General features: G+C 48.7%; 2 protein-coding genes across 8 annotated transcripts; one reads left to right on the top strand and one right to left on the bottom strand.

The window, feature by feature from the left end:
• Window positions 1–8,893: 8,893 nt before the first annotated feature.
• zbtb1 (zinc finger and BTB domain containing 1) lies at window positions 8,894–15,496 on the bottom strand. Of its 3 annotated transcripts, none has more exons than XM_070544524.1 (2): window positions 15,347–15,496; window positions 8,894–12,841 (listed from the first exon to the last, which is right to left on the bottom strand). In XM_070544524.1, exon 2 carries the CDS (start codon window positions 12,835–12,837, stop codon window positions 10,795–10,797), a length of 2,043 nt encoding a protein of 680 aa, XP_070400625.1. In that variant the 5' UTR covers window positions 12,838–12,841; window positions 15,347–15,496; the 3' UTR covers window positions 8,894–10,794. The 3 variants fall into 3 exon arrangements, with proteins under 3 accessions (XP_070400625.1, XP_070400626.1, XP_070400624.1); XM_070544525.1 differs by lacking the exon at window positions 15,347–15,496 and adding an exon at window positions 14,170–15,203; XM_070544523.1 differs by lacking the exon at window positions 15,347–15,496 and adding an exon at window positions 13,865–14,147.
• Window positions 15,497–15,807: 311 nt separating this feature from the next.
• On the top strand, window positions 15,808–19,812 carry zbtb25 (zinc finger and BTB domain containing 25). Of its 5 annotated transcripts, XR_011516478.1 has the most exons (4): window positions 15,808–16,790; window positions 17,615–17,794; window positions 17,916–19,151; window positions 19,238–19,812. XR_011516478.1 is itself a non-coding variant. In XM_070544528.1 (3 exons), the coding sequence occupies exons 2-3, from the start codon at window positions 17,622–17,624 to the stop codon at window positions 19,078–19,080; spliced, it is 1,338 nt and encodes a 445-aa protein (XP_070400629.1). In that variant the 5' UTR covers window positions 15,808–17,030; window positions 17,615–17,621; the 3' UTR covers window positions 19,081–19,812. The 5 variants fall into 5 exon arrangements, 4 of the variants coding, with proteins under 4 accessions (XP_070400629.1, XP_070400628.1, XP_070400627.1 ...); XM_070544528.1 differs by having other exon boundaries at window positions 15,808–17,030; window positions 17,916–19,812; XM_070544527.1 differs by having other exon boundaries at window positions 15,808–16,975; window positions 17,916–19,812.
• Window positions 19,813–21,330: the final 1,518 nt, after the last annotated feature.

Raw genomic sequence — 21,330 nt, forward strand, 5'->3', positions numbered from 1 at the left:
GGAATAGACGGCCAGTTGGTCCGGAGGACGTGTCTGGAGCGGGACATCTACTCGCCTTTGGACAACACAAAGGGGGAAAATGGCGGCGGTGATTGGGTCGGTGAGTCCGTTTGACGGCGACTTACAATCATGGGAAGAATATAGCGAAATGCTTGACTTTTTCTTCGAGGCTAATGAGATAACGGATGCTGATAAGAAGAAAGCAGTGTTGCTGAGCGGTGTAGGTCCGGCTACCTACAGCTTGTTAAGAAACCTGTTGAGCCCGGAGGCACCGAAAGACAAGACGTATGTACAGTTGACGCAGACACTGCGGTTGCATTTCAGTCCTAAACCAAGTGAGATCGTAAAGAAGTTTAAGTGTAATTCACGGGTGCGGCGGCATGAGGAGTCGGTGGCAGATTATGTGGCTGAGTTGAGGAAACTGGCCCAGCACTGTGACTATGGAGCGGCTTTGCCACAAATGCTGAGGGACAGGTTGGTGTGTGGAGTGAATGATGACAGGATGCAGCGCCGGCTGTTATCTGAAGTGGACCTGACGTTTGACAAAGCTCTTACGTTGTGCCAGGCCATGGAGTCTGCCTCTAAGGATGTTCGGGACTTGCAGGAGATGTTGGGGGACGAGGTGACTCCAGCTTCTCGTGTGTCAAGGAGTCAGGGGACAGTCCACAAGATTTCAATGGACAAGGCTCAGCTGAAAAGTCCGAGCTGTTTTCGTTGCAACGGACGACACTTGGCCACTGAGTGCAGGTTTGCAGCTGAACGATGTCACGGTTGTGGCAAGAGGGGTCACATTAGAAGAGCCTGCAGGTCCAAGTGGGGTCCGCAGGAGGAACAAAAAAAGGGGCCCCTGAGCAAAAAGGAGGGACAGAGAGACCCAAATAGAGGCAGTCAGACACATTTGTTGAGAACAGAGGGGGGGAGTGACTCTGAAGAATCTGATGGCATTAATACCATTTACAATGTGTCGGGTGGCCTACCAAAGGTCGCTCCCATCACACGCATGGTCAACATAAATGGCTTGGCCGTACAGTTTGAGATAGACACAGGATGTGGGGTGACCATTTTGAGCAAACAACAATATTCTCTGCTTTGTAACAAAACTGCCAAATCGGGTCTAAGCCCATGCTCACTAATCTTGAAAACGTATACAGGGGAAAAGCTGGGAGTCCTGGGAATGGCGCAAGTAGAGGTAGAGGACCGGAATGCTCTTAAAACACTACCTGTGGTTGTAGTGGATGGGGCTGGACCAAACCTGCTGGGGCGCAGCTGGTTGCAGGAGCTGTCGATGGCAGAGCAGCTGGTAAACAACGTAGGGCTGGCGCCCACAGAAAAACTGGAGTGTGTGCTAAAGAAACACTCAGGGGTTTTTAAAGAAGGCTTGGGAACTCTGAAGGGCATGCAAGCCCAGATTTATGTGGACAGCGAGGCTCGACCACGCTTTTATAAACCAAGGCCAGTACCCTTTGCAGTAAAACCATTGTTGGAGAAAGAAATACAACGGCTAGAGGAGGAGAAGATCATTGAGCCTGTGCAGTTTGCCGAATGGGCTGCTCCTATTGTCCCCGTCCGGAAACCAGATGGATCCATTAGAATTTGTGGGGATTACAAACTCACAATAAACCAGGCTTCCAAGTTGGAACAATATCCTATTCCAAGGGTGGAGGATCTTTTTGCACAGTTATCAGGGGGACAGTACTTTACAAAACTGGACATGAGTCATGCCTACCAACAGATTGTGTTGGACGAGGGGTCCAGGAAATATGTCACCATTAACACACACAAGGGCCTTTACACATACACCAGGCTGCCGTTTGGGGTGGCCTCCAGTCCTGCCATCTTCCAGCGAACGATGGAGAGCATATTAGGAGGAATTCCGAATGTCACAGTGTATCTGGATGACATACTCATCTCAGGGCCAAGTGAACAAGAACATTTAAAAAACCTTGACGAGGTCCTCCTAAGGTTGGGAAATAGTGGGTTAAGATTAAAAAGAAGCAAGTGTGAGTTCATGGCCAGGGAAGTGGTGTTCTTGGGGCACAGAATAAATGCGGCAGGATTACATCCTCTGAGAGAAAAGGTGGAGGCCATCGCAAAAGCTCCAGCACCACAAAATATCACAGAGTTAAAGGCGTACTTGGGACTCTTAAATTATTACCACAGGTTCCTTCCAAACCTATCCACTCTGCTAGCTCCTCTTCACCTACTGCTGAGGAAGGAGGTGAAATGGTCATGGGGCCCAAAACAACAGGAAGCCTTTGAAGAGTCCAAGTCTCTGTTGCAATCTTGCAAGGTATTGGTACACTATGATGCAGAAAAACCCCTCCTCCTAGCATGTGACGCATCACCTTATGGAGTGGGGGCGGTACTCTCTCACCAGTTGGCCGATGGCTCGGAAAGACCCATAGGATTTGTGTCTCGAACGCTCAATGCGGCGGAAAAAAATTATTCACAGTTAGATAAGGAGGGGTTGGCGGTACTGTTTGGGGTGAAAAAGTTCCACAAGTACTTGTATGGGAAACGTTTCACCATTACAACAGACCACAAGCCGTTAATTTCACTTTTCAGCGAGCTCAAGGCGGTACCACAGTTGGCGTCACCTCGCATCCAGAGATGGGCAGTTACGCTTGGGGCATACGATTACACCGTTGTGTATAAGGAAGGGAAGAATCATACCAATGCAGACGCCCTGAGCAGGTTGCCGTTGACTGAAATGAGCGAGGGGGCTGACGCAGGCTCAGAGGAGGGGGAAAGAGTCCTGCTGTTTGAGGACAGTGACACATCCCTGGTGACTGCACAGCAGGTGAAACTTTGGACAGACAAAGACCCTGTGCTGGCTCGGGTGTGAGAGTACATATTAAGAGGGTGGCCTCGAAAGGTAGAGGACGCGGCATTTTTACCTTACGTCAGGCGTCAGGAGGAGCTCAGCACACAGGAAGGCTGCATATTGTGGGGAGGGCTTGTGGTTATTCCTCCACAGGGTCGAGCACGTCTGCTGAAACAGCTTCATCGCGCCCATCCAGGAATGACCAGGATGAAAGGGTTGGCACGCAGCTACATGTGGTGGCCAAACTTGGATGAAGAGGTGGAGTTGATGGTGAAGGGGTGTGCCGTGTGTCAGGAAAACCGAAATAATCCCGCAGTGGCACCTTTACACCCCTGGGAGGTGCCTGAAAACCCCTGGAGGAGGGTCCACGTGGATTATGCTGGGCCATTCATGGGCAAGTGGTTCTTAATTGTGGTGGATGCGTATTCGAAGTGGATTGAAGCGCACGCGGTAAACAGGTCTACATCAGCTGTGACCATTGAATGCCTCAGACAGAGTTTTAGTCACCATGGCATTCCTGAAATAATCGTGTCCGACAATGGCCGCTGTTTTACCAGTGAGGAGTTACAGGAATTCACATTAAAAAATGGGATTCGCCACATCACCACAGCCCCATACCATGCTTCTTCGAATGGGTTGGCAGAGCGCGCCGTTCAGACTTTTAAGTCATTGATGAAAAAAAGCACAGGGGGGTCAGTGGAGACTAAAATGGCCCGAGCTCTGTTTTGTTATCGCATTACTCCTCAGTCAACAACAGGCAAGTCACCAGCTGAACTTCTATGCGGAAGGAAACTAAGATCAACTTTGGATCTCATACACCCCGATTTCAAAGGCAGACTGATTGGTAAACAAGGGAAGCAAAAGTATTATCATGACATGCATGCCAGGGACAGGATGCTGGATGAAGGAGATTTGGTCTACACTCGGAACTTTGGTTCGGGTCCACGCTGGGTTCCGGGGGCTGTTGCTGCGATGACGGGTCCTGTCTCATGCAAAGTCACACTAGGAAATGGGAATGTGGCGAGAAGACATATCGATCAGGTGCGTCACAGGTCGCCCCTATCGGAAATAACAGAACATGTTCCGGTGTTGTCTCCTGTCCTGAATGACAACAGCACAGCCGCAACGGAATCAACCGGCCAAGTGGACTCGGACGATCCATTGACAACAGCATCGTGGCCGGAGAGGGTAGAGGCGGTGCCGGCAGGGGGACAACCGGAAGTGAGGAGATCGCAGAGAAGCAGGAGGCCTCCTGCGTATTTGAGTGACTATTCTTAGTTAGTGGTGAGCTCCACGGCAAGGGCAAGAATGCGCCCTGGAAGCTCGCCGGGATGAGGTGGTCTACCCGAATTCCCTAGTTAGTTAAGTGGGAGTGTCATGTGAAACTGTTGTTTGTTCTTGCTGTATGTTATATAAGGTCTACTATATATTTAAAAAAAAAAATTTGCTACCCATAATAATACTCGCATGGTTACAGGGTTGTTACGGTTTGTGGTGGTTTTTCGGGGTGTGGGTTTTAGCTTATGGGAAATGGTGTTATTTTTCATCTTTGTTTTTGTCTGGATGGGGGGGGGGGGGGGGTGTAGTAGTTGAGGTAGGAAACTACTTCATGACGCCTCTAGGGGGAGCCAGTGCTCCATTCTGGTAGTACTGTTTAGCTAGGTCCGGGGCACTTCATTCATGTGTGTGTAACGTAAGCTGTGGTGCTTCGGTGTGATGAGAATAAACGAGGTTCAACCAAGACCCTACTCTCTGGATGTCACTGTGTCTGCTTGAGGATATTACAGTTATGCTCCTCGGCACCAAACACCATCAGGTTCAGATCCAGGAGGGACCGCAGCAGAAGCCGACCGTAATCATCGATTACAACCGCTGCAAAGGAGCAGTTGACAACTTGGACAAGGTAATTTATTTATTTTATTTTGTTTTATTATAATTCACCAACCTAATTGCATATGTAATTTATTTATTCATTTATTTTTATTCCAGCTCAGCTGCCGCCGCAAGACCAGACGTTGGCCCATGTCGCTCTTCTGCAACATGTTAGATGTGAGCGCCTACAATGCCCTGGTCCTGTGGCTGTCTGGAACTGGCCTGGAACCAGCAGAAGAGGAGCATCTGGAGCTCCATGGTGAGACCAGCCCAGGCGAGGTGCACTCACTTGCCGCGGTCCAGCAGCGCTGCAGCTTTGTTGCAGGTGCAGCACCAGCCCAGGAGCAGACAAAGAAAAATGCCACCTTTGCAGAGGGAAGAGGAGCGTGCATGCACGCTTTTGACAAGCATGTGGTCAGGCTGTGTGCAAGGAGCACTCAACAGTTGTGTGCTCAGCCTGCAGCTGTTAGCTCACTCCCCTCTGTGTTTCTCTCTCTTTCTCTCTCTCTCTCTCTCTGTCTCTCTCTCTCTCTCTCACACACACACACACACACACACACACACACACACACTTTTTCTTTGTTCGTGTGCTTTAATAAAGTGTTCAACTGGTTATCTTTGTAAGTGCATTTTTTTGTGCTCTAATGACTTTAACGTGAGTATTTTAGAAAATATGACATTACACAAAAACTACAAAGTGAGCAAAAAATATTTTTATGCCTATTTGTGACACTCCAAGGCTGTGACAACTTACCCACAAAAAAGGTCATCTGGACATAACACACAAAAAATGATTTGATTTTTTCATTTTTTGTACAGTTTTCAAACTTCGTGTTTTGCTAATAAACCTGGCAATAAAGGGGTTAAATCTGAGAAACACACACATATTTTATTATATTTTGTTATGACTGAAGCCAAGGATGAAATTCATGTAAAAAAAATTGGGAATTATGAAATATTATATAATATTTCTAAAGGAAGCTTTCTAAGTGCATTTTTTTTGTGCTCTAATGACTTTAACGTTAGAAAATTTAAACGTTGGGTAAGGGTTAAGAACGCTGTAATCCACCCGCTTCATAAAGAACCGAGTCTTGACCCCTCTCTCCATAGCAGCTTCAGACCCATCTCTAAACTTCCGTTCATCTCCAAGATCTTGGAGAAGGTTGTAGCTAAACAACTCACAGCTGCTCTTGATGAACATAACATCGATGATAGCTTACAGTCAGGTTTTCGTAGAGCTCATTCTACTGAAACAGCTCTTCTCAGGGTCTCTAATGACCTTCTGACTCAGTGATGCAGGGGCCTGTTCTGTTCTGGTCCTGCTGGACCTGACTGCAGCTTTTGACACCGTTGACCATCACCTGCTACTGGAGAGGCTGAGAGACTGGGTAGGCCTATCAGGAACTGCTCTGGAGTGGTTCTCTTATCTCTCTGAGCGCTCCTTCTCTGTGGCTGTCTCCAAGTTTAGGTCCTCCACCACCTCCCTTACCCATGGTGTCCCACAAGGTTCTGTGCTGGGGTCTCTGCTCTTCCTCCTCTATCTGCTTCCTCTTCAGCACATCCTGAGCTCCTTCAAAGGAATCTCCTACCATCTTTATGCAGATGACATCCAACTACATCTCCTTTAAGCCTCATGAGATGTCTAAGCTGCAGCTGTTACACACCTGCTTAGACTCTATCAAAACCTGGATGGCTGGGAGCTTTCTTCAGCTGAATGAAGATACGACTGAGATCCTCATCTGTGCCCCAGACAAGCTGGTTCCCAAAGTCAGAGACTTTCTTGGTCAGCTTGCTTCTCACACCAAACCTTGTCAGGAATCTTGGTGTGACCTTTGACCCAGCTCTCACCTTGGATTCTCATGTCAGTTCTCTTGTTCGCTCTTCCTTCTTCCAGCTCAGGAACGTTGCTAAGCTGAGTCCCATTCTGTCCCGCGTTGAACTTGAGTTATTCACACCTTCATCTCCTCACGTTTAGACTACTGTAACTCTTTTCACGTGTCTGAGCAGAACCTCCCTGAACCGTCTACAGGTGGTTCAGAATGCCTGTGCTCGGCTTCTGACCAAGTCCTCCAAACACACCCACATCACCCCAGTTCTCCTCCAGCTTCACTGGCTGCCAGTCAACTTCAGGGTTCATTTCAAGATCCTGGCTCTGGTCTATAGGGCCTTACATGGACAAGCACCATCTTACATTGGTGATCTTCTTAGTCCCTACACCCCCAGCAGGTCCCTGAGGTCCAGTGACCAAAGCCTACTGGTTGTGCAGCACCAGGCTAAAGGTCAAAGGTGACAGACCATTTGCTGCTGTGGCCCCCAGACTCTGGAACTCTCTCCCCCTGAGCCTGAGATCAGTGGTCTCTGTAGCAATGGGAATTGCTCTTAACCGTGTGTTCCGCCCAGAGTCTAGAGTGTAACACCGGAAGGTGAGAGGTAGAGACACATGGCTGATTATTGAGAGTTCAATAAAGGTTTGCCCCAGACAAGAAAAAGTCAACTGAGTATCTTGTGGAATTTATAGAGAGAACAAGATGAAACAGTCTCCTTTAAAAAGCAGCTGAAGACTCACTTGTTCAAGCTGGCTTTTGTATGACCTTCTTCACCACTCTTTATTCTGCTCTCCCCACCTATTTCCCCTTCCTCAGGATCCACTGATTTCCCTCTTTCCTGTTCACTCTCTTTCTTTACATTTTTTAAATAACAATTGCCTATTGTTGCTCATTTAAAATATATTTTAAACATTTTCTAAATGCTTTTTAATATTTTTACAATTTTTGTTTTTGTGAATCGTCTCATGATTTTTATCTTGAGAGGCGCTACAGAAATGATACTTTCTTCTTCTTCTAGACAATCACTCGTTTGTCATGCCCAGTGAAGCTGACATAAACTGGCCAGACCTGGAAGAGGAAGTCATAGGTTTATATCGGTTAGATAAAAAAAAGATAGATTGTTGTGGGCTCTAGCGAACAGATTTACAAAGCCAGAAGAAAGAGATGCAAAATCTTCTCTGAAAAGTTTGGGTGAGGAGGATGCTCCTCACAGCTTGTCGTCCAGGACCTGGGACCGCCCTCAGGACCCAGCCTGGCATCAGCAGGAGAACAAGGATGGATGCATGATTAGAGATCAAATGTCAGCGACTGCAGAGAACTCAGGAGGGAACAAAGCAAGAGCCACAACGTTGAATACTCTGCTTCCTGGCAGGGAGACTGGGTCAGAGTCCTCACATACACGTGGCAGTAACACATCTGTCACATCTGGAAAAACCCTAAAAGGAATCAGGCTGAAGTGGTCGATGTTTAAGAAGAAAATTAAGTCTAAATTTCAGTAACTTGTGAGGAGATTCAACACAAACCCCCAGACACTAGAGTGTCATTCATCCATTCACACCATGCCAGCTTTATTTATGAAGCCTGTTTAAAAACAGCACAGCGGACCAAAGTGCTGTAGAGCAGGTCAGAAGGAAACCCCAAATGAACAAAACAGATAAACACTGGTGATGAGCTACGATGTAGCTACAGCTGCCTTGGGGCGCACTGACAGAGGTGAGCTGCCGAGCACAGAGCTCGGTCCCTCCGACCACCAGCAACGTGGACTAAGTGTCTTGCCCAAGGACACTACAGCAGAATTCCCTGTCCAAAGCCGGGATCAAACCTGCAACCTTCCGATTACTGGTCATCCTGCTCTACCCCCGGAGCTACTGCCGCCTTTACAATTCAGGCCCACTTGGTTACCATGACTACAGTGTTCCATAGGATGCTGGGAAGGATCACTACCCTGTACCTTCAGGGGAAATAAACTGTCCAGATAAAATTCCACTCCCGATGAGAGGATGTAATCATAAATCACATATTTCTAAATAAATATCGAATTAATGATCAAAGCATGTTAAAGTCTCGATTATAAAGCTACAGGTGTGAATGAAAGGTTCTGGGCCAGACTTAGCCTCCTAAAGATTACAGCTCCCCCTTGTGGACAGAGAAGGAAGTGCAGATTTGATGCCTGAACACTACGACCTGAGACATTCATGGACTAGAAAAGCTCAGACAGACTAAACTTCATTCAGATTCTTTGGCTTTTTAAAACCAGACTATTTAGCTTTTAAATGTTCTGATGAGAGGATCCCGGAGGCACTTGATGAGGCGAGTCCTGGTCTTGCAGCTCTGGACAGGGTCACAACAACAAACACTGGAGACGAGCGTGTCCACAAAAAGAAGATCACTTGGTTTATTGAGTTTATCGAGGCTCGTGTGACAAACTGAATGTCCAACAGCATGAAAACAAACTAAAACCTCCTCCTGCTGGTTCTGATCCAGTCACAGGTGTGAACCTACCTGGGAGGTTTGGCTGGGGCCGACACCACCGCTACATCAGCGGTGAAGCTTCCAGCAGCCGATAAAAGGAACTTCCTTTCATTTTACTTGAAGTTTGAGTTTTACTTTGAAGGTCAGAGAAGCTTTACTGTGAAAGTGACAGGAAGAAAAACTGAAATGATTTAGATGGAAATAGAATGAACCCGTTAACCCGGTTCGGGTTGGGTCAGAACTTCTGGTGTTCTGAATTTGGAAGTGGAACTTCCTGTACCGCCCTCTCAGAGTCGGACCCGCGACCAGTTCCTGGTTCTGATAAGGCAGAAACACAGAAGTGGGTTTGGATCAGAACCCGACTGAACGTTTGGGCGGCAGGACGAGTTTTACTCAAACGCTTTTAGGAGCTAAAAATGTTCTGATGGGAATATTTGAGTCTCTTACTTTGAAGGACTGCAGGAAGTTAACATTTAAGAAAAAGCCCAAATTGTGATTCTATTTGACTCATACAGAACCTCCAAAGTAGAACCAGAACAGTTGGAACCGGGTCACTCCTGAACACGCTGCCACTTACAGAGGAGATGCAGCAAGGCCCAAGGACACAAAGGCAGAATGAGCTGGGATCAAACCGGCAACCCTCTGGTCACCGACCCATTAATAACATCAGCTAATCTGATCCTGGTGGCGAGGGACTCCAGGGATCGGTTAAACGATCACCAGGCCAAAGCGAAAACAGGAAGTTGCTTCAGAGGAGGCGTGCCCCTCGGCGGCGAGTCTGATGGGCAGAATAAACCAAACCGCTGTTCTAGTGTTTTGTTTTCAGGGTGGGGGGGGGCGGTCCGTCCTCCCACCACGCATCAGTAGAAAACCGGAGGACAGCTACAGTAAAGGCACCGATTACACAGGAGGAGAAACCGGCGATGCGTTCGATCCTCCGGGTCTTTAGTATTCTGAACAAGTCACATCGGAGTTGAAGTCACCAATGCAACAGGAAGTTTATGTTCCCAATCCCCAAACCTCATCGGGCTGCAGCTGCTGGACACGCCAAACGGAGGAAATGTGCTAATGTTCCGCAGGAATCACATGGAACTCGTTTGGGACACGTTTCCTGTCTGATTGGTTCTGCAAACAAACGTATTCATCAGAGTTGAGTTACGCGTCTTAAACGTTCCTGATGTGTTGGCGATTTCACAGATTCCCAGTTAAGTTGTCGATCCCTCCAAAGGTCTCCCCACGCTTATCATTCGCTCCCTGAGAGAAGATCCAGGAGGGAAACAGAATTCCCACGAGGCCCTGAGACTTACAGGAGGAAACTGGGAACACTTGTAAATTCTAGAAACTCCCTTTGGAAATCCGTTCGGCCCAGCGAGATCCCGGCATCGGAGCTTATACATAAATAAATATAGTTAACTCTTGAGATCCCCAACACAGCCCAACTGTGGTTTACTGGTCGATGGGACGCATTCACGGATTCTTTCTGCTGGTTTAACGGGAACGACTTTTCCTAGATTGTTTTTATTGAGGATAACTTGAAACATAAATTTTGCCATTTGCCGTAAATGCATGCAAACTCCCTACAACCCGAGTTTCAGCACCATGGGAAGTCCCTTTAACCGCCAACGAAGCGCTTTGCCCTGAGGCTCCGCCCACCATTACCACAGCCACCAGCGAGCGCCTGCTTATGCATATGTTTAAAAGTGCAGAGAAGTCGTCTTTTTGGTGTTCAAGTGCACGATTTGTTCTCACATTTATGGCTTTTAAGTAACAAACTCGGAACGCCGAGGAATTCCGGCTGCTCTATAGTCTCTTGGTGTGCTTGGAGTTGTAGTGGCTCCTCATGTCTTTGCGGAGCCGGAACTTCTCGCCACAGACGCCACAGATGTACAGGTGGACATCCATGTGCTTCTCCAGCTGTTCCCCACCAGGGAAAATCTGGAAGCACACCTGGCAGATGGTTTCCCCGGCCGACAGGTGGGAGATCATGTGTCGGACGTGGTCATGCTTTAGGAAAGTTCCTTGGTCGCAGACCGGACACACGTAGCGCGCCATGCCTTTGTGCATGTCGGTGTGCAGCCGGAGCTGGCGTTCCCGTAGGAACTGCTTCCCGCAGGTCTGACAGGTGAACTGCTTCTCCTTGGTGTGGACGGTGTAGTGCTCCCGCAGGTGGCAGCGCTGGTAGAAGCCTTTCCCACAGATGCTGCAGAAGTGTTTTCTTCTGTGATCCGGTTCACCGCCCTCGGTCAGCATCACGGGCCGGAACAGTTCCTGGTCGTGGCAGGACAAGGCGTGCTCCAGAGCCAGGCTCTCATTCTGGAACAGCAGACCACAGTGGGGGCAGGAGAGGTCTGACGCCTCCAGCAGCCCCTCCTCCATCCCCTGAGCCTCCCCCAGCAGCGAGGCCTCGTCCTCGCCATGGGAGTCCGACTCACCGCCGTGGGACTCGCCGCAGCGTTCCGCGTGCTCCTGCAGCTGCCTGCCTTTGATCAGAACCTGGCCACACCTCCCACAAGCACATATGTGTCCCATGTGGTTGGACAGGTAGTGGGTGGACTTGTCCTGCTCAGATAAAAGAGCTCCACAGAGTTCACAGGGGGTGCAGTCAGCATCCTGCTTCTCGTCTTTGACCTTACGGAGCTTCGCCGGGATTCCTGAATCGCTGCTGCTCGACAGGTGGCCTTCAACTGGCTCGCTGCTGCTCTCCAAACCCGACACTCCGGGTTCCGAATCGCGACTCACTCCCATCTGTTCTCTCAGTACATCTTTATGACCGGTGCCACAGTCTCTGGTCACGTGATCGCCGATCCGAACCATCTCGATCTCAGGGAACACGCTTACCTCCGGTTCTGTTTTGATGCTCCTAGTGGACCTGAGCTCGCAGTCGGCCCCAGCAGCCACCAACCTGATGGGAAGGTCCAAGTCAGCTCTGGCGTCGGTCCAGTCGTCTTCTCCTTTACAGACGACTCGGTGCTCCTCGGTGCTCTCGGAGGCGGAGCTCTCTCCCTTACTGTCGGCCTCTGCGTTTCCTCTGGGTGGATTGAACGCCTTCCGGTTTGTGCAGGTCAGGATGTGTTCGATCAGAAGCTTCTCGCAGCTGAAGACGAAACCGCAGTCATCGCAGGTGTAGGTGCGTCCGAACCTGGGACGATCTTTGAGAGCAGAGCCTCTCCCGCCGGACCTTTTCCTCAGATCACATGGCTGCTCGGTGGCGCTGTCTGAAGCGGGTGGCACTACAATCAGAGAAGCAGCAGCAACCTCCTCCGTCACCACTGGCCTGCTGACAGCAGCTGGAACAGCTGGACCAGCCGGACGACCACCGCCGCTGCTGCTGTTCACAGCCTTCGTAAGGATCTCTGCCTCTGACGCCGCAGGCCTCTGCTGCTCGTACATACGGACGCCAAACATCATTTTCCCGCCGGAGAGTCCAGTGGAGGAACTGGATGAGGAGGAAGAGGCTGAGGAGGAAGGGGTGAGGTTGGAGCTCCTAATGTCCCTGAGGTCCTCGAGCGAGTCGGGGATGTAGTACATCTGCAGGTATGCCATGGAGGCCTTCAGCTCCTCAAACTCGTAGCTCCCCACAACGATGCGGCCGAGATACATCAGCTGCAGGATGAGGTCAAAGCACTCAGCGCTAATCTGCATGTTGCTGAGGTCCAGGTGCCCCGCCCCCTGCTGGTCCCGGATAAACATCATCCTGAAGTAGGAGCTGCAGGCTGCCAGGACGGCCTTGTGAGCCCTGAAGTAGATGTCGCCGATGGCGATGAGACAGTCGCACAGGAAGCCCCACTCCCGCTGGTTGTTGAGCTGCTGGAGGACATGATCGCTGTGGCTCGGCCTCGCCATCGCCCTGCAGAACACAGAGGAACATAGGTCAACCATCGCTGCTGCAGTCACCTGAAAATGCAGCAGCTGCAGGCAGAAGTGGCTCTCGGTCCTGAAATGACTCATCGAAATCACACCTTGGTCCTGACAGGTGGGTAAAACGTTCCTGTCAGGTCCTGCCGGCCGAGGCCCTCAACACTTATCACGATTTTATCTCCATACAAATACCCGACACTCCGAGCAACCAGAGCCACCATCACGTCTCACCTCATGAAACCGAGCTGCAGAAACAAACCGCAGAGTGGCGACGACTCGGAGCTCACGCACTCGCTGTGCAGCGCCTTCATGCACTCATTTAGCGCTGATCAGCAGAGAACAGCCACGGACCTGGACCAGGAGGCGAGTCCTGGTCTTCCTGCAGCACCTCAACTCAGCAGAACTCACATTCCCTCTGATTTTATTCATTTATAATCTTTGAGACTTTTTCTGCTACAACTAAACATTTTAGTGACGATTATTCGAGCAAAACAAGTCAAATAAGCAACATCTCAGTGTTTGTGTTTCTTTGTGCTTCAAAAAATGAACGAAATGTATTAAGTTATAAAAATAGATTACTGAACATAAAAGCATGAATTTCACCTTCAGAAGGGATCTGAGTGTTTGTCGGGCAGAAGCAGAACTAAAAGTGAAAAAACACTTATCACATTTTGTGTTTATTATATAGTTTCTATCATAATTTGGAGCCAATAATTAAACTTTAGATGACAAATGTGATTACTTACAAAGCCCTAATAGCCACTTATCTACAATAATATCTATAAAAACACAGAAGTCTTGGTTATGATTCGTGTTTTCAAGATTCAGAACTCCGTGATGAAGCACAGAACAAACTTTAGCAGCTTTGTGTTCATTTCTGCTGTAGTTGAGATAGTCCGAGGAAAAAGCTCGACTTTAAACCTGAACCCGGAAATCACCACCTGAGTCTAAAGTGCGACTCTGGCTTTAGAAGCTACGAAGGAACCATCTGTGGCCAAAACAATAAGTCTACCTTCTGAACTCAGCCTCGTGCAGCAAAAGCAGCAGATTCATCTGATCTGACCCAGCTCCTCCTCCAGGGAACTTCCTCTGACACAAGGAGCTGCGATCCTTTAGGACATCATCACAGGTGTGATGGGGTCAGCAGGGGTCAAACCTCTCAGGTGTTGTGACTCTAGCAATGTGTCAGTCACCTGATCTGCTGAAGTCTGGCTTTTACGTGCAGCCAGACTCCGTAATGAAAAGCCGTGAACTATAATTACCGTTACTCCCCGCAAACCCCGCTAAAGACCACCGCGGTGTCGGTCACGCACTCACCGGCCGTCAGCTACAGGTCGCAGGAAGGACGGAGCAGGCCGTGACAGGGTGGCTAGCGGGGGGGCGAGGCCAGCCGAGCTACGGAGCTAAAATGGAGATTTCAGCTCAGCCACGGCTAGCTAAGCTAAGCTAATTCTAGGTGCTGTTGGCATCGACCTCACCGGAAGTTAAAGCTGAGCTTCCTAAATAAAAGCCGAATAAGGCACGTGGTTTAGAGGGAGTTTAAATTTCAGATTAAGCCAAGAACCGCAAAAGTTAGCAAGAAAATAGACATTTAAATTTTACTGGTAAAAGATAAGTACATGCAAAGGTGATATTACAAAAAAGTGGCGATAATTTGTTTTTATGTTATAATAAACTGGTTTAACAAATAAGGTTCAGAATTAATAAGGGGACTTGAAAACATTATTTGTAAACAAAAATAAACAAATTTTATTTTCAATGAAAACATTATCCAGGTATGGGTACATATTTAAAAGGACCATTCATATCCTTATATTACAATAAATTCAAATTCATACCATGAATAAGTTTCACACACTTGCAAAGTGCACCAATTATTTCTACACTAAACAACCAGACAAAATGTGTGCCAAGTAACGATTTGAACTGAATTGAATTCTTTATTGTCATTATGCATACACATAACAAAATTTGGTTGGTAGCTCTCAGCTTAAAGGGCACTAAGACCACAAATAGAATATTTTCATTTAAAGAGCAAGTAACGTCTAAATTAACTTTTTTTGCTGATGAACTGTATAAATAAGTGTCTAATAGTGTTTTAAGACGGGTAAGTCTTCACGAAGGTATGTGGGTGGAGGACTCTGAGGCACACTTGACCCGCTCTTTAATTTCATTATCTTCTCATGTTGTTAGAAATCTAAATGTAGTTTTAATTGATATCAGGGTGTACAACCAAACTTGATGAAGTTGTTTACAAGCAATTATTTACGTGAAATTAACTAATTCATTAACCAGGTTTTATTTTGAAAATCTACACCGGATAACAAACACGCCAGTGTCAACAGCTCTACTGAGACGAACCTTTCCCGCAAACAACCCGCCACCCCCGCACAGCCACCGCACTCCGCCTGTACAGAGCCCAGCAGGCCGCGGGGATTTCCCCTCGTACCCGGCCTGGCGGCTCGGAGCGTCGGACAGAGAAGCGCGGACTCACCGTGGGTGCCGGTGGGCCGCGAGGAGCTGCTGCTAACGGAGGGCGGTAGTTCCCGGGGCGCCGGTGTTTCTTCCCCGGACTGGTTGTTGCGTTAAGGCGGAAAGTTGGAGACGAAGAACTGCCTCTTCTTCCTCCTCTCCTGCAGGATGAAATAACTTCCGCACTGTCTGCCGCTCCGTCAAACCTGGAAGTTCAAAATAAAAGACGTCCGGTCACAACTTTGGCGGTCAAACTACAATATTAGTAATACTTTCCTGATAGTTCATTGTAGAAATTAATGAAAAAAAAAGTTTACTTTTGGTTAGTTTACTTCCAGTAGCACTGAAAACACACGATTTTCTGATCATTATATTGGCTCCAGTCTTTTACTGGAAGTTATACCCTGACCTGTTGTGTGTGGTGCACAAATCTGTTGTGTTCACAATAGATAGAATTAGCGTTGGCTCCAATATTTTCTAAATAAGTCCCTATCAAATATATGTATTTCACTTTGAAAATCCAAACCGGAAACAAATGCGTTTGTCTAGCTTTACTCGGGGTCATTTGGGGCCGTATGTACAGTCGAGTGATGTCAAGCTGAGAAAAGAGAAAAAAGAAAACGGAGGTCTCACTCTGAGCAGGATTCAGGAACGAAAAAAAATCTCCAGAAGTTTAACGAGATTGTCATTCTGGTGAATTTCAGCGTGACTCTGCAGGCGAGACAGATGATCCCAGACCACATTCTAGAATAGACTCTATTTTTATTTCCTTTGAATACAGTAACAGTGATTCTCAGAAAGTCTAATTCATTCTAATCAGATCTTTTTTACTCAGAAGAGTTTAAATTCCATCACGTTCTGACAAAGACGGTAACGTGTGTTTGGTGTTGACTCATTTCATTATCTTCAATTGTACTTTGAGCGGGGTTAGGGTTTATTATTCTGGATTATTCTGCAGCAAAAGTAAAAATAACCTTTGAGAAAAGGCTGAAATCATCCAAACTGGTTTCAGGGTTCATATTTACCCCCGAAGGGGTAATTGCAATTTAGTTTTTGTATTGACTCTGATCCGTTATTAAACATTTTCTGGGATTACCAATGACTGGAAAAAAGATTTACACCGCCGGATCACGTGACCAGCCCTTTGACCTGTCCTCTCGCGAGACGTGGCTCGGCTCTACGCGAGATCGTGTCTGCAGCAACAAATCGGCTCCTGAAGACAGTCTGCTCGTTTCTGCGGTAAGAGTCTGATTAACGGGGCGTGTGCGCGACACGCGCCGACAGAGGGCGTGTACGGGGCGCAAGGCGCGTGCATACGTGCCGGGGTGTGTTCGGTGTTGGTGATGAAGACGTACGTGTGTGGTAATTGTGGATGAGAGGAGGATGGAGGATGCTGCAGCTCAGCGGGCGCGACGTGACGTGCACGCGCGAAGCTGCGGTGGCTCGCGCCGGGCGTTCCGGAGGGGGTACGTTCTGGTTCCGGTGGTTTGTTGTGATGAAAGTACCTATCTCCCCCTCCCCCATCCTCCCAGTTCCGGGTCATGCAGGTGACCTTCACAGAGGTCAGAGATCGTTTTGGTCCACCTGAGCTCAGGTTGGAAGTGGGCGGAGCCTGCGCGTGAAGTGTTGAGGACAGGTGTGAGATGTCCAGGTGAGCTCCAGCTGCTCAGTGATGCTGCAGAAACCAGTTTTGTTGCGTCCAGCAGGTGAGGAGAAGGAGTGGCGCTCACCTGTTAGCTCAATCTAAATAAACAAATAATAGTGAAAACAGGGAGTTTAGGAAAAGCAGCAAAAGTGAACGAGTTGTTGAGTTAGGGTTAGGGTCAGGATGAAAGGGTGAATGGTTTTATTTGTTGCTGTTATTAGCAGCAGACTTAACCCTGCAGGTGTGTTCCTGTACCTGAGCTGAACCAGAACTATAGACAACATTTATACAACATACGAGTTGTTTGTATAAAAGGGCCAAATTAAACCAATAATAAAATAATTTATTCAATTAAAACTCTTCATGCTTTATTATCTATGTGCACACTCAGAGGGTTTGATGTGATGTCACTTTTTAGCTGCTGGTCAAGAAGTGTGTGTGTGTGTGTGTGTGTGTGTGGTCGTGTGTGTGTGTGTGCGCGTTTCTCTGTGTGTGTGTGTGTGTGTGTGTGTGTGTGTGCGCGCGTTTCTCTGTGTGTGTGTGTGTGGTTGTGTGTGCGTGTGTGTGTGCGCGCGCGTGTGCATGTGTTTGTGCGCACGTGCATGTGCATGTGTGTGTGTGTGTGTGCGTGTGTGTGTGTTCCAGACGGGTCATGGAGGTGTCATCCCACAGCCTCTTCCTGCTGCAGCAGCTCAACGTTCAGAGAGAATTCGGCTTCCTGTGTGATTGCACCGTTGCCATCGGAAACGTTTACTTTAAGGCCCATCGAGCCGTGCTGGCCGCCTTCTCCAACTACTTCAAAATGATCTTCATCCACCAGTCCAGGTAACCAAACACCTGAGATTCACTGATCCCAGCACTCCCACAGGGACACAGAACATTTCAGGATCTGGTTTATCTGAACCGGATCTGTCCTGCTCTGATCCTGGTTTCCGTTTGTCCGCAGTGAGTGCATCAAGATCCAGCCCACGGACATCCAGCCCGACGTCTTCAGCTATCTGCTGCACATCATGTACACGGGCATGTGTCCCAAACAGCCAGTGGACCAGAGCCGGTTGCAGGACGGCATCAAATTCCTCCACGCGTACCAGCTGTGCCGGAAACCCGGAGACGGTGCTCCTGACGCCACCACCGATGTGGTCCGCATGTCCAACCTGTATGGAATCCAGATCTCTTCTCAGCTGGCCAACAAGGAGACGTCTGGAGCCCCGAAGACCACCACAGTGTCCCGCGGGGCTCTTGAAGACGGGCGGTCCTCTGGGAAGGCCTTACGGGCCCAGCTGTCCCTCGCCGTTGGACTGGAAGGGGTCCAGCCGGACCACCAAGTTTCAGGAATGCGTAACCTCTGCTCAGTGGTGTCGGGAGACGACTCGGACATCTCAGCTCGCATCAAGCAGGAGTGCGTGGAGGAGGAGGACGGTGAGGGGGAGGAGGGGCCAGGGATGGGGCCTCTGTCCCCCGCCCAGTGTAACAGTCCCACTCAGGGACTCCTGTTTAAAGACCGTCCCCTGGTCCTGCAGTGTCCCCGCTGTGGAGAGCGCTGCTCCTCCCCAGAGGGCCTGCGGGAGCACCTCTTTAGCCACGCCCTTGACCCTGCCTGCCTGATGGAGGGGCTGTCGCATGGCGGTGATCTGGATGCCGGCCTGGAGGAGGGGCCCCCGGGGGCCCAGGAGCAGTTAGACTCTGGCTGCCTGGAGGAGGCGCTGAGACAGAGTCAAGCGCTGGCCAACCAGCTAGCGGCGGAGCTGAGGAGGAGCCGAGGGGGAGGGCACAGCCCCGCCCCCACTGTCATGCACTCCCGTAAGCGTAAGATCGCTTGCGCCGTCTGCAGCCTCCGCTTCACCCACAAGAGCCAGCTGCAGGAACACATGTACACCCACACAGGCAAGCCTGGCCGCTACCACCGCTACAACCGCCTCTGCAACCAGCTCTTCCAGGGCTCCGCCCACTTTTGCGAGAGCGGTTCCGAGCCAGGCGGAGGGGGTGGAGCCTCGGCCACCGCTGCCCTCTCTGAGGACGCCAACAGGGACGCTCAGGACAATGGCAGCTCCTGTTACTCCCTGGACTCTGAGGTCTCCCAGGAGAGTGTGGACGGCGTTCCGGTGGAGTGATGTCAGCTGATGATGTCACAGTGACTGAGACTGGATGCTGGTGTTGTCCTGACGGTTCTGTACCTGTGCAGGTGTGTGTGTGTGTTATAATCATGTGATCTCATGCTGTGGTTGGAGTGGGCGGAGCCTCAATGACCTGTTGTTCTGCTGCTGCCAGAACCTGAACGCTGCGCCATGGTTCTGCTGCTGGACTCCAGCGGCGGGGAGGAGAGGTGGTTGCTGCTGATGTCCACCAGCATGTGCTGGGTTCGCCGACGCGGCGGTGCCTTGATGTTTCAGCAGAGCTCAAAGCTTTGAGACAATCCAGAAGTGACTCAGAGGCTTTATTGTGACCAGGAGACGTTAAAAAGTCACGACGGCAAAAATTCACCCAACTTTCAAAAGTTTGATGTTTCAGAGTAAAAGCACACAAAAATCTTCTCATCGGGTCTTAAATTGTCTCCAGGGGGCTGTAGGTGCTTCTGCTGGTTGTTCCGGGTCCTGAAACCAGTGGACCCATTAGAACCTCCAGCGGTTCTGTGGAGCTGTAGAACAGCAAACGCCGTCTCCTGAGGTCACATGACTAGCACTTATCGATGACGGTTTCCGACTGCTGATCTGTGAATGTGGTGCTGTCGTCTCCTGTCTGTGTTTTGCTGTAAACAGGAAGTTCAGTGTCGAAGTGGTTTTTGTACGTTTGTTTTTTATCGATGGAAAAGTTTTGTAAATAAATGTCTTTTTCCACCAATCGCAGCGCGGCTCCTGTCTGGGAAAGACGTTTTACAGGATTATAGGACGATAAAAACAAAGAAAAACAGGTTTTAGACACAAAATAAGAGAAAATCTGAGGACTGAAACCCACAAATTTATGAATTATTAGGTTTTGATCTGAAGACAAACACGCTGCTTGCTTCATCAGCTTTTCTTACATCTATTAATTGTTGTTAATCATCACATCTGGTTTTGTTTTGAAACTAACCACCACAAAATCTGCAGCTGTGAATCTAAACAGAACCAAACGAAAGCTTTTCACATTTTTAGTTTCATCTTTTCATGATAAATGTATAAAAATGAAACGTGTTACTTTAAATTTTACTTTGGATGAAAAGTTATTTATAACTTATGAATCCTGTCAAAATAGAAGCACCTCACACCGCCTGCTGGCCACTGTGTACCAACAGCTCCAGACCTGCAGGCGGCAGCAGAGAGCCAAGCAGAGGGGTTCATCAGCTCACATTAGCAGCTTAAATAATTAAATACTTCAATAAATACAATAAACATCAAACATGCTAAATATCCTGTAAACCCGGATTTGGACACCACTTGAAATGCTGAGTTCATATTACTTAAATTGGCCTAATTTGTGAACATTACTTGTTAATTTTGATTAAACCTCACTTTTTATGTCCTTTTTTTTATTCTAATCATGTTTGCAAGTTCAATCAACAATATCTACTGAAACAAATAGAGTTCATATTACTTAAACATCAGTCATGTCTTACATTAACTGTGAATTTTGAGTAACTTGCACTTTTTTGATGGTCTAGCTTATTCTAATTACCGTATTTTCCGGACTATAAGCCGCTACTTTTTCCCCACGCTTTGAACCATGCGGCTTATAATGAGGTGCGGCTTTAGTCAACCAGAAAGGGTGGATGCCAGGCCCAGATGTAGGCATGGGCAAGGAGGGGCAATGCCCCTCTAAAAATAGTGACTGCTCCCCCAAATGCGATGACATGTAGAAATCCCAAATTGAAAAGATTTGATGATAAAGGGTCAGACTGCTCTCCTCTCTTTCTCTCTCATTTAAAGTAGCTGCTGATTGGTAGATGCATAGTGAGGGTGTGGCCAGCCACGGCACTTCGTTCTCTGTCGTCTCACTCACTTCACACGCTCCCAGACAGTCAGCAACAGAGCACAGAGACGCACCGTTGTTATCTGAGCTCAGCTACTGGTTGAAGTTTTCTTCTGCTGTCGGTCACTGGAATTATTTGCTTACTCATTCTCAAGGTTTTAGTTTGCCTCATTCTCTTCTTTCATTTGTTTTTGAAGTGAACCGAGTCGACATGTGCAGATATCTGGTTTCTAAACCGAGCAACAGTGCTTAGGCACCATCGGCGGAGGCCGGCTCGTCGGGTGCTGCTTCTCAACTTGCCACGACCCCCCGTGTTCAGGGCAGTTGCACAAGCACCACAGCCTCTCTAGCGGTCCCAGTTGCTATCAACCCAGCCGTCGCTGTGGGTGACACAGGCCTGAACATTAGCGTACCGT

The sequence above is a fragment of the Nothobranchius furzeri genome, chromosome 2, assembly GCF_043380555.1.
Source record: "Nothobranchius furzeri strain GRZ-AD chromosome 2, NfurGRZ-RIMD1, whole genome shotgun sequence".
NCBI lineage: Eukaryota > Metazoa > Chordata > Actinopteri > Cyprinodontiformes > Nothobranchiidae > Nothobranchius > Nothobranchius furzeri.

What these genes read in the sequence shown, in the direction of transcription:
- zbtb1 (XM_070544523.1), bottom strand. Translation starts at nt 13,905, where the DNA reads ATGAATCTGCTGCTTTTGCTGCACGAGGCTGAGTTCAGAAG. An exon ending in CACGAGGCTGAGTTCAGAAG is followed by an intron (nt 12,842 to 13,864) that starts GTAGACTTATTG and finishes TGTGTTCTGCAG; the next exon opens with GGCGATGGCGAGGCCGAGCC.
- zbtb25 (XM_070544526.1), top strand. Translation starts at nt 16,708, where the DNA reads ATGGAGGATGCTGCAGCTCAGCGGGCGCGACGTGACGTGCACGCGCGA. An exon ending in CGCCGGGCGTTCCGGAGGGG is followed by an intron (nt 16,791 to 17,614) that starts GTACGTTCTGGT and finishes TGTGTGTTCCAG; the next exon opens with ACGGGTCATGGAGGTGTCAT. An exon ending in ATCTTCATCCACCAGTCCAG is followed by an intron (nt 17,795 to 17,915) that starts GTAACCAAACAC and finishes GTTTGTCCGCAG; the next exon opens with TGAGTGCATCAAGATCCAGC.